This window comes from Taudactylus pleione, unplaced genomic scaffold, assembly GCF_031769625.1.
Source record: "Taudactylus pleione unplaced genomic scaffold, aTauple2 ptg000026l, whole genome shotgun sequence".
Lineage (NCBI taxonomy): Eukaryota > Metazoa > Chordata > Amphibia > Anura > Myobatrachidae > Taudactylus > Taudactylus pleione.
The window spans coordinates 2251658-2264855 of NW_028284428.1; the positions used below are offsets into that span (position 1 = coordinate 2251658).

Below are 13198 nucleotides of genomic sequence, written 5' to 3' on the forward strand. Positions count from 1 at the left end.
TGGGATCCTGCAATTAATGAAGGAATCTAGCCTAATCACTGCATTCAAAATAGATTTCAGGGATAGGAGAACAGAATGTTGTGGTTTGTGCAGGGTGGCAACAGAAATCTTGGGTCCCGGTACACTGTTCTCTCTGGGGCCCCCCCTCCACACATCCCCCACAATCACACAGCCCTCCCTTGCGTGTGCTAATATATATAACAACAAATATATAGTGTGTGTGTTTTTGTGCACACACCGAAATAGGGAGAGTAAATCTAGAGAGCCCAATAGGCATAATGCAGGGTTGCAGCAGACATTTTGGGTGATAACCTCCAAGGGTTATATATTCCACCCACGAAATGTACCAAGTGAGGCAACCATGTTGGGTGCACTATGTAGGATTACCCAGGGTGGAATAGGTCACGTCTAGAAGAGATGACACAAAATGGGGTGATTGCAGTGACCTTAAGCTAGGAGTAGGGTCCCAACATAGCCGTGAGCTCCATGTATGTTTCATCCCATCCACAAGTGTACCAGGTGAGGCAGCCATGTTGGACGTACTACAAAGGTTACACTGTGGGAGAGAGAGAAATACAAGGGCCCAAGGCATATTTGGTAACACTGACACGTGTGTAATATGATATACCCTGTATGAATAGATCAGCATGTAGTACATACTGCCCATGGAGGAACCATCCCAGGCAGCCATCTGGGGAGCACTGCGTAGGTTGCTGCTGGCAGGGGGTACAACTAGTAGAGTTATAGCATACAGTGGGGGTTACAGGAAGAAAATATGAGAATCGCAGAACACAGTGAAGTTAAAGGCAGTATTGAAGCAGTGGTGAAGGCAAAAGTAAAAATGAGGACAGCAGTATAAAAATCATATACTGTAATCCAAGTTATCATAGTGGGAGCCGATGTGGGGAGGGAGGGGGTGAAACCTGTTAGTCCATGTGGGCAAGATCGCAGCAGGCAAGGAGAGGTTCTGGACTCCTGGTGCTTTCATAGCCTAGCCACGGGAGGAGCAGGAACCAGGCAGCGCCGGCATTGTAGCAGAGGCAGCACTGGACCATCAGGAGCGGCATCAGGTCAGTGAGTACTGGCAGCCGGGAAGACCGAGTGGGAGGACACAGCGGGCAGCAGTAGAGATGCAGGCCCTGAGCCCCCACAACACAGTGGAGCAGGGAGAGGATGTAGCCTGAGATCACCATCTCCCAGCTATTAATTTGAGGTGGCAGAAGAACATTCAGTAAAGTGAGCAAACAGATAGTAGAAATATTTGGGTGTTCTACTATCCATGTAGAGGTGAAATACTGTAGAAGCCCAAAGCAACATATACACACTCCTAACAACATATGGGAGTATGGAAGTAGGACCTCTCACGCCTGCCAGTAAAAAGTGCATCGTCCCATCCGTTCTATTCACCCGCTTCTCTGCTGCAGCAGTGATCAAATGCACCCCCCTCCATGAGACAGTGCAACCCACGAGTCGGAAAGCAGGACTGTTGGGGGGTATGTGTCCATGTTCTAAGAGATTTTACTATATAGAAATGATGGACCCACTTAAAGTTGGATGAGAAATGCTCTAGGAGGTTATCTTAAGGACCTAGGAAATGCAGCTTGTTTAGTGAAGTGGTTGACACTATAAAATACAGTGCAAAAGTCAAGGAGAACTAGGAACAAGTAATGGCCTTTATATTTAACAACTGGCAAATCATTGACTGCCTCAGTCAGTGTTGTCACTGTGAAGTGGTGAGAACTTTGTAATGTACTCCAGCACTAATTTGTTGATTGAAAGCAAAGGGTTATACCATACCTCCGAACTTTTTCATCCCTTGAAGAGGGACACTTCGCCTGAAAAGGGGATGGGGCTTTGCTAGAATGGGCATGGCTTCCCGGAAATGGGGCGGAGCCTCGCGGCAACCCCCGTTTGTGTCATTATAGGGGCTCTCACTACACAGGCGTGGTTGTGAGTGTATCAGGGTGGTTGGGGGTGTATCAGTGCTTGCTGTGGTAGGGCATATTGGGATGTGTAGCTCCACAGCAGCTGGAGAGTTGAAAGGTGAATACCCCTGGGTTATACAGTAAGTGTATTCCTGCACATTCCCATACAAATTATGTATAATTGTACTGTGTGTGTGTATGTGTCTCCCAAATGAACTATTTTGTTTGAAAAAGCTATTTTTTTTGTTTGTGTGTTTTATAATGTATACTGACTGAAGATCATTCTTTTGGGTGGATCCTAATCCTAGCTTTGCCTCCTTACATGACCTCAAGCTGCTTCTATTTTTCCACAGCATAAATTTAACTTCCTCCTAGATGTTATGCCAGTTGCTGTGCCATGACATGATTCTTCTCCATAATCAAACTGTTGTATGCAAGTCTGGGAACTTGTCCAACAAGTGAAGCATGTTTTTTTTATGCTTACCCATTATTTTTCATGTAGAATCACATTGTTATCCAGTAACATGCTCTGAGGTCCCTGCTGCGTGAGGAGTTACATATCTCCACTAAACTGGTTTCTGTCCATGGCAAAAGGGAATGTCCATTTCAGAACAATCCACATGACAATGGCATCTCCAGTCCCAGGAGCTGTGGCTTTGGGACAGAGGCACAATACACGGTATGCAGTCGGGAAGCCGGCGGACCTAATCCCGACAGCCGGCTTCCCGACTGCTTAATCCCAGCGAGGGTTAAATGACAGGCATCTAAATCTAGACGCCTGTCATTTTACCGGCGCCCGGCATCCCGATCGCAAGGATGCGGGGGGAGGAGGGTTAGGTTTAGGGTTCCCGAGGGGGACTTAGGGTTAGGCATCCCCCAGGAGGTTAGGTTTAGGCTAGGGGAAGGGAGGGCTAGGGTTAGGCACCCCCGGGGGGGACTAAAGGTTAGGCACCCGCTGGGGGACTTAGGTTTAGGCGGCGGGGAAGGGGGGTTAGGTTTAGGCACTTAGAGGGGGGATTAGGGTTAGGCACTGGGGGGTAGGTTAGAGTTAGGCACCCCTAAGGAGAGTTAGATTTAGGGGGTAGCAATAGGTTAGTCAATACTTACCTTAGATTGGGATTTCCTCCTCTGCCGGTATGCCCTGTCGGGATTGCAGCCGCCGGGCATGGGTCCGGCGGTAAATCATACTGATTCCCAATACAGCGTGGCAAAATGTTCACTCCTAGCTTTACCCGCATTATCCAGTTCACAACAAACAATACTGAGCCAGGTGCTACAAAATACAAACCTGTATATTCTGCAGATAAAGCATGAAAGGTTACTGTACCTGTGTCCAGCAGCAGATGCCTCTTATTTCCAGGTCCCTTTCTTCTTGCTTTTGTGATTGGCTTTTACAGCTCAAATAGACAATAAAATAGCTGGAAGATGAGTCAGCTGTACCATGGAGATGGTTGTCATAAGATGTAGATCTGGAAATCTAAAGAACCTGTGCCAAGGTTGATAAGACCGGCGTGACTTCATGGTGTTTTCGCAGTATATCTGGATGGGGTGTCAGAGCTTACGTGTGTGTGTGTGTGTGTTTTTTATTTATTTATTTTATTTGAAAACATGAGTCCTTGTAATGTGTTAAATTAGAACACATTATTTTCTTGAAGTTGTTGAGTAATTTCTTTGTTTATTTTGACTCTAGCTAAGAAATTTGGATCCATTCCTGATGCTGGATGAATTCAAAGGTGGTCGGCCAGGAGGCTTTCCAGACCATCCTCATCGAGGATTTGAAACGGTAACAAATACAGGGATAACTATGTGGTTTTTTTTTTTGGTTTTTTTTTCATTTATGCATATTTCTGGTTTGTTTGTTTGTTTTTTACACTGAATTTACGGACTTCATTGAATAACAATTTATGCCATAGCAGATTATTATGAGGATTAAAAAAATAGTATTTTCCTATTTAATCACCAAAATCCAGAAAATGTTTTACACATTGCAGTTTTATATATTCCATAGACAAAAAAACCTTATTGTTTCACATGTCTCATTAAGGCTTCTTAGACATGATCTGAAATTTCACAAAACCTACTGAATTTGTGCCACTTAAACTAAAAAAAGCAATGACATTCCGATCGTTAAGGCTGACACCTTAATGGACGTGTTCCTTGCACAATACAGATATGGCATGCCATCACACCCTGTGGTTAACTGCAGATTCTGCACTCTCACAGATTGAGATTGCTGTCACTCACAAAATGGCGGAGCTGCTAATTCACAGAACTGTGTGCTCATTGGAATACACACATGCAGTCTATGCAACTGAGCTTTGAGCAGAAGATAGAGCTGCACAGACGGGATAAGACTGGAGTGGATGGGGGAAGAGACAGTGCGGTGGAGGAGTGGACAGCACATAGGTGGTGTTTTGGGGGTACAGTGGGAGAGACGGCTGCGGGGATAGGCTGCAGGTGTGTGAAGCAGTGGCAGCAGCGGAGTTGCAGAGCACTTGCAGCAAAAGGGTCATGCATAGAAGCATCAGCGGGTGACAGAGGGACACACTGGTGCTGGGCATGCACCTGACAAAAGTCAAATTAGTAAGACACAGATGCATAGACGTATCAGTGAGATCCATCCATGCATCTGTTAAAAAATGTGTGATATTAAAAAAAAAAATTATGTGCCCCCACAGCACAACCAGCATCGGGCTTTGGAGCCCCAGTGCTGGTTGTGCTAAATACAGGTGACAAATGACGTAGGGGTCCCGTGTATTAAGCACAACCAGCACCAGGCTAATCAGAGCCAGTCCTGGTTGACAAAATGCAGGGAACAAATGACGTGGGTGTCCCCTCCAAAAAAACGGAATTCTCCCATAGAGAACTCCTGAGGGGGGGGCATGGTGTTTAAGGGGCTACACCTCAAAAGCTATTGGAGGTACGGAGCTGAAATTTGGCATGGGCTGGTAGAACTGTTGCTTGGTGCTGCATGCTAAATTTCAGGGCAGAAACAAAGTCCGGTGCTGGTTCTGTAAAATACAGGAGACCCCTACTAATTTTTTCCCTGTATTTCCAGAACCAGGACCAGCTCAGAGCCCAGTGCTGGTTGCGCTGAATACGGGGGAGTCCTACGTCGTTTGTCCCCCATATTTTGGCAACCAGGACTGGTTCTGCTTAGCCTGGTGCTGGTTGTGCTTAATATGTGGGACCCCTACGTCGTTTGTCCTCAGCACTAAAAGTCCGGTTCTGGTTGCTCTAATGGGGAGGGGGGGAGATTTTCACACAGATGCAGGCTTCACGAGCCTTGCATCTGCCGCTGGCAACCTCCCCTGGGTCCTACTGCCCACCGCTCGCCCCGCCTAGGCCGCCACCAACGGCTGCACCGCCGCCTGCTTTCTCCCCCTGATATCAGCCACCGCTAATAGCTGCTACCTCCCCCTTTGTCCCGGCCACAGCAAACACCGGCTTCCTTCCCCCCGGCCCCCGCTACCGCCGGCAGAGGACAGCCATCTTGGTGGACCCAAGTGAAGCCACAGTGAGTACACCTGCTGGAGGCTCCAACTGAGGCTGCGCAACAAACTGAAACTTCTTATCTCTATAATGGCGGATTCATGAGGTAATAGTTTAAAAACTGTAACTTTCTCAATTGCCTAAACTCCAAAAGCACCTACCATGGAACAATTGCTACCTTATAAAACAAACCCCAAGTCTAAATATGCCCCGTTATGCCTTCCCAAAAATCCCCCCATAGAGAACAGCAGAAAAGTGGTCCTAATTGAAAGTGTCAGAAAAAACTGACAGTTGGAACTTTAGACTGCTCCCAATTACTATTTTTTATTATGTTTTTGCCGTGAAATTTGGCATGCAGCACCGAGTGACAGGTCTACCCACTCTGAGCCGGTTCCGGTTCTGGAAATACAGGGGGAAAAAATTAGTAGGGTTCTCCTGTATTTTACAGAACCAGCACCGGACTTTAGCCCCTTAAACACCATGCCCCCCACCCCCCCCCCCCTTGATTAAGCCTTAAAAGAAGGGCACGACTGTACACTTAGGGTGTGTGTAATAGATATATATATATATATATATATATATATATATATATATATATATATATATATATATATATATATATATATATAGAAACAAAAAATAGGGAGCGCACCATCGTGAAACACATTGAAACATATAATTTATTAAAAGTCACTGAGAACACTTACAATGTATTCAATTTTCATGAGCGTATCAAATAAAGCTCTCACAGAGCCGCAAAGTTGTACAGCATCAGCTCAGATCAAGCGTTGCGGCTGACAAAACGGGAACTTCTCCCTCTCCTTCACAGGCTGGACATGCAGAAAATCACAGGTATTGCTTCTCCAAATCCCCAAACGCGTTTCGTCACGTCAATGGACTTCGTCAGTGACTTTTAATAAATTATATGTTTCAATGTGTTTCGCGATGGTGCGCTCCCTATTTTTTGTTTCCATATAGACATATGGCTCAGGAGGTGAGCCAAACAAGGTGAGCTGCACGGATCAACATTATCTGTTTGATTAAAACATTGGCTGGACACTATTATTGAAAAAGGAAACTACACGGATTATTTGTGCTAGAGACTGTGTTTTTATGTGTATATATATATATATATATATATATATATATATATATATATATAATATTATTATTTTTTTTTTTTCCATAATTGTTAGTGTAGTATTATATTATCAATGCCACCATATAGTATCAAAAGCTTTATGGCAGTATAGACTCAGAAGCACGTTTTGTAGGAGTCCTGAAAAGAAGCCATTGCTGCCGTAATTGTTTCTAATAAAACGTAGATTCCATTCAGTAGAGTTCTAATATTCCTCCAGAATGAGGTGAAATAAAAAAAAAAATCCTTTAAGAAGAGTCACGAATAGCCACATATGAATACACTGAAGATGCCTTTACCAACTCTCTGGTATATTAGAAGTAATATATTATGTTTATAGTATAAACGTTATACAGATTAATAGTATGTAATACCAGTAAGAATCCACGTGGACAAATTCATGTGTTATGAATTGTAGTAACATTTACTGCAATGATTACAAATATATTGCTGCAAATAGAGTGCTACAGAAGGAACTAACAGTATGAAAGAATATATATGATTATTATTATATTATCATTTAATTATATGGTGCCACAAGTGTTCCGCAGCACCTTTCAACGTACATAAACAGATAGGTTGACCAGTGACTTACAGTACAATACAATACAGGACATGGATAATATACATTGCTACATTCACAACCATAACACCCAGATAAGCAACAGAGCAAAGCAACCAAGTGTTAGGTAGAACGGAGACGCACAAGAGGGTAGAGGGCCCTGCTCGTAAGAGCTTACATTCTAATCTGTAAGTATATATAACCTCTTAGAAACTCTCTTGCTGAAACTCTGACAATTCTTTTGTAAAAAGTAGAAATTCACACACCCTCATTAACTAGAAAGTTGTTGTAACTGGTAAATAGTAGATACACCAGGAGTTAAATATAATAGTGTGAGAGTTTAGCAGTAATCTCTCAAATTGGTCAAGTTTTATCTTCAAAATGGGAAAAATCTGGATAAGAGTTTAAATCGTGAGAGTTTTTTGAGTCTAAAAACATGCGAGATTGCATTTTCTCTGACTCTCACATTTTTAAACTCTCACCCCCTTACATTTGGCCCCAGGCATTAGAAAGTAAGGATGCAGTGTGAAATAAATAAATGCGGCCACAGGGTGGCAGTAGTGTCACCGCCCATGTAATAAGAATGAACATTGCAGTCTAGCAATAGAAAGAAATATGACTTAGTAACTTAGGGTCTGATTCAGAGCCACTCGTAAGCGGCCGCTCGTTCGCTCCGAGCGATGTTTGGCCAACTGCGCATGCGTACGGATCGTTATACGCATGCGCGAACCAGTCAGTGCGGCTGAAATTCATGTGCTCGCAAAATAGCGAATGCCTGATAATTTGAGTGACAGAATGAGGCGTATGTGGATGGTAACAGGGGAAGGTGCTTGAAAACGGGGAGTGGAGATCCGATCGCAGGCGTGCTTAAAGGTCAAGGCGTTTTATGGGTGTGCATAATTAAAACAGCAGCGTCATTGACCACGTCACTGGGTTATTTAATAGCCAGAACTGCTCGCAAAATTGTGGTAGCAAAAACCAACCACAAGAATAGCGAGCAGTTCATACCCTGGTCGATGTACTCGATTAATCTAATAAATAGCGGACATGACGTAGGATGCGAGCGGCCAGGGGGCGTAGTTTCCAAAAAAAGTCCGCAAGTTTTGTTCGCTCGTTCAGACCTAGAGGCGTGAACAGACCGCAAACAGCGAACGGTTCATTTGAATAGCCACCCCTATTTTCTGGACGAGCGAGCGCTAATTGCGTCCGGCTCTGAATCAGGCCCTTAGATCATACTACACATCTAAACCCAGGCTCTAAATGTGGCAAAGTGATAAAAAGTGACGCCCGCTGCATCACGTCGTATACAGATGCAGACTCATTCACACACAGATCTACAATGTCACACATCATATTGATCAGTCTACTCTAGATAAGTAGTTTTGTTGTTTCCAGTTGTTTTATTTATGCAAATAAGATGCACATTTTGAGTGCGAAAGTCGCCCGGCCAAGTCGCCCAGGACCTGGTGCACAGAGAGGGGCCGTTTGCCGCTCCTGAAGCCAAAGTGTATGAGAACAAATCTGTAAGTATAGGAGAACAGCTCAGTTGGTATATTAAGGAAAGACTGAATGGACCAAGAGGTTCTTATCTGCCATCAAATTCTATGTTTCAAATTTTATGAAATAGTAAATGGCTTAACCACACAATCAAAGTGAAACAATGCGAAGCCGGAAAACTAGAAAAATGGGAGCAGGGATCTGTGTGATATAAGATCTCCAGATTTACAGTTTCAGCAAAAAGTTCCCTGAAGAAATTAACAGTAGTTAGATTGGTGAACTCCTTAGAGCAAAGTAGATTGGTTATGCTGCCTTTGGTCACTATTAGTTTCCCTTTACCCCAAATAAAGCAGTAGACAACATTTCATATAGTGATCTGGGCGCTAAACAGAAAACGTATACAGATTGAAATGTATAATAATCAAAGATTTATTTCTTCCTTTTAAAATGATAAAATATCACATGAGGAACAATAAAAGATAACAATGATAATTTTAGCTTCAAATTAAGCAAATAAAACAGCAAAAAAAACAATGGTAAAATAATGATATGGGGGGTTGGTTTCGGTCAGTTAGTGGGGTCAGCGTTCCTTTTTTTGGGGGGGAAGGTTAGGCTTAGGCACCCCTAGGGGGGAGGGTTAGGGTCAGGCACCACTGGGTGGGTAGGTTTAGGCACTATGGGGGGAGGGTTACAGTTAGGCATGAAGTAGGGAGATTTAGGTTTAGGCACTAACGGGCAGGGTTAGGGTGCGGGGTGGGGAGGGTTAGGCTACAAGAAGGGAGGGTTAGGGGAAGAAGGGAGGAGGGCAAGTATACTTACCTGACCCCTGTCGGGATACCAACTATCAGGATACCGCTGTCAGTATTGTAACAGGAGGCATCCCGATATCGAGCATTACATACCCATTCCCTGCTAGATGCCTTGCCCACTGATCGTCAAGTAATAATTTCTGAAGCAATATAAATTACAATACATGGAAAATAATAATTTTATAGCATGTTCATATTGAATTTAGATCATGGAAATAAAGGCATTTGCTTGAGGAATTATCACAAAACCTTCTAATTTAAAAACATTTTAATGAAAAACATTTTGTTAAAATTATTACTTTGTATATTCTCCCTGTGCTTGCGTAGGTTCCCTCCAGGTACTCCGATTTATTCCCACACTCAAAAAATATACTGGTTATGTGGCTGTTGACAAAACTAGTGTTTGTGCGTGTACATGTGGTTGGGAATATTAAATAACTCCCTGGGGCAGGGGCTGATGTGCATAGCTAAATATTCTCTGTAAGCGCTGGTGAATATGTGTGTGCTATATAAATAACTGTTAAATAAATAACTACTTTCATATTTCTTGGAAAAGAAAGTACAATAGTGCCACTTAGTGGGGGGCATCTAGTGAATGTTCTAGCTGAATTGAGGTTTTCTGGATGTACAACTTAAATGCTAGCCTGTCTATACGGATAACATATTTATTATGGTGGCATTTACATCAAATGTTATGCCTGCAACATGCCTATGTGGTTTTATCACCTTTTGTGCTCTCCCTTTTTTAATTTGACAAATGTTATGTTTATATCATGTGCTTAAGTTTTATTACGGTAATATGGCTGACTGCAATTTAGGAAGGCAATAATCATTAAAGGGTTTATATTTATGTAAAAATTACAGAATCTCTTACAAGTCTACTTCTATGCTTAAGGCACTGAAAAGTGTAAGATGTCTTGCACTTAAAGGTCTACTAAAATTGTATTTATTTAAATATAACATGAGTGATAACATTGCCATTCTACTGTTGGTGTTAAAAAGTAAAAATGTATACATTACATATATTTTACACCATATCTTACATCTTTAGGACCATATAATAATGGTACTTTGTAAAGGTCAAAAAAGCTAAGTCAGTTGTCTGACTGTTAGAAACAATGTGTAAAAACATAGTGACACTGAACCATAAATAGTATAAAAACAGTTTACTTCTCTCGTGATGCTTGATCGCAAAAATAGTTCACACATACAGATAGAAAAAGAGACAATAATATATAGCATAATATTGTAAGTTTACACTAATGTATACAATATATTGAATAATTACACCAAAAAACATAAAATCCTATAAACTCTACATCTGCGTATATAGTAAAATATGCATATGAAAACACAACACAATAGGTGGCCCAAAACCCTGCATCCCAGAATCCAGGTGGTTGTTGAGCGTTGACAATGCACTGCGGACAATGCGGATAATTAATTTATTGGCGCTTTAAACATAGGGGAATAGTCGCATGAATTGCCGTAGCAGCGCCAGCTCACACCCGATTACATAAGCCTCATGGTTTGTTACCATCGCATTGCAATACTTCAATGGCAGAAGCCTGTCCACCATTCATTGGCGGGCTTCCATTGTCCATCCCTAGTCAAAAAGTTCAAAGAAATGTAATCAGATGTATTCAATTACCTATTTGCCTCATCTGTAGAGGCGAAGAAAGACTTGGGGGTATATTTACCAAGGTTCGATATTGATTTCAGTTCGATTTGCCATTCAATTTTGGGTCGACTTTTTTTTTTTTTTTTTTATGAAAGGATTTACTAAAGCCCAAATCAAGCAGAAAAATTAATTTCAAATGGAATCGAATTTCTGAAAAACATTGATGTTTTCCCATAGAGGACAATAGGATCCCTTTATTTACTAAAATCAGATTTGCAAATCGAATGAAAAAGCAACTCAAAATCGAACTGCAAATCGTTTTCAGCATGAGCAGTTTGTTTTGACACAGATACATGCATACATTAGTGAGATGCATGCATGTATCTTGCTGTAAAGAGCTGGGAAAGAGTTAAAGTTAAAAACAAAAATGACGTGGGGTCCCCCCCTAAAACTGAACCAGCCCCGGACTTTTCATAGCCAGTCCTGGTTGTGTAAGTACAGGAAAAATATTGTGTAGGGTTCCCCTGTACTTAATCCACAGTAAATGTTATTTAAAACAACAAGGAGCGCAAAGATGATCATACAGTTCAATATTTAATATCCATATGTATACAGTGCATCCGGAAAGTAATGGAATAAATTCATTTTTGTCCTCAAAATTCTACACACAATACCCCATAATGACAACGTGTAAAAAGTTTTTTAGAGATTTTTGCAAATTTAATTAAAAAAAAACAACTAAGAAATCACATGTGCATAATTATTTACAAACTTTGTTCAATACTTTGTTGCTGCACCTTTGGCAGCAATAACAGCCTCAAGTCTTTTTGAATATGATGCCACAAGCTTGGCACACCTATCTTTGGGCAGTTTCGCCCATTCCTCTTTGCAGCACCTCTCAAGCTCCATCAGGTTGGATGGGAAGTGTCAGTGCACAGGCATTTTCAGATCTCTGCGGAGATGTTCAATCGGATTCAAATCTGGGCTCTGGCTGGGCCACTCAAGGACATTAACAGAGTTGTCCTGAATCCACTCCTTTGATATCTTGGCTGTGTGCTTAGGGTCGTTGTCCTGCTGAAAGATGAACCTTCGCCCCAGTCTTAGGTCAAGAGCGCTCTGGAGCAGGTTTTAATCCAGGATGTCTCTGTACATTGCTGCATCTTCTTTCCCTCTATCCTGACTAATCTCCCAGTTCCTGCCTCTAAAAACATCCCCACAGCATGATGCTGCCACCACCATGCTTCACTGTAGGGATGGTATTGGCCTGGTGATGAGTGGTGCCTAGTTTCCTCCAAACATAACTCCTGGCATTCATGCCAGAGAGTTCAATCTTTGTCTCATCAGACCAGAGAATTTTGTCAGGTGCATTTTGGCAAACTCCAGGGAGGCTGCCATGTGCTTTTTACTAAAAAGAGGCTTCTGTCTGGCCACTCTACCATACAGGCCTGATTGGTGGATTGCTGCAGAGATGGTTGTCCTTCTGGAAGGTTCTCCTCTCTCCACAGAGGAATGCTGTAGCTCTGACAGTGACCATCGGGTTCTTGGTCACCTCCCTGACTAGGGCCCTTCTCCCCCGATCGCTCAGTTTAGACGGCCGGCCATCTCTAGGAAGCGTCCTGGTGATTTTGAACTTCTTCCATTTATGGATGTTGGAGGCCACTGTGCTCATCGGGACCTTCAAAGGAGCAGATATTTTTCTGTACCCTTCCTCAGATTTGTGCCTCGAGACAATCCTGTCTCGGAGGCCTACAGACAATTCCTTGGACTTCATGCTTGGTTTGTGCTCTGGCATGCACTGTCAAGTGTGGGACCTTATATAGACAGGTGTATGCCTTTCAAAATCATGTCCAATCAACTGAATTTACCACAGGTAGACTCCAATTAAGCTGTAGGAACATCTCAATGATGAACAGTGGAAACAGGATGTCCCTGAGCTAAATTTTGAGCTTCATAGCAAAGGCTGTGAATACTTATGTACATGTGATGTCTTCGTTTTTTTATTTTTATTAAATTTGCAAAATTCTCAAAAAAGCTTTTTACACATTGTCATGGAGTATTGTGTGTAGAATTGTGAGGACAAAATTAATTTATTCCATTTTGGAATAAAGCTGTAAAATAACAAAATGTGGAAAAAGTGATGCGCTGTGAATACTT

General features: G+C 42.4%; 1 protein-coding gene across 4 annotated transcripts in view; it reads left to right on the forward strand.

The window, feature by feature from the left end:
* PIR (pirin) overlaps nucleotides 1–13198 on the forward strand; it is a 91232-nt gene that overhangs the window by 17364 nt on the left and 60670 nt on the right. For all 4 annotated transcript variants that reach the window (XM_088451580.1, XM_088451578.1, XM_088451579.1 and 1 more), the window contains exon 3: nucleotides 3616–3708. In XM_088451580.1, coding sequence (XP_088307706.1) covers nucleotides 3616–3708 — 93 coding nt within the window. The remainder of the gene's footprint in view (nucleotides 1–3615; nucleotides 3709–13198) is intronic.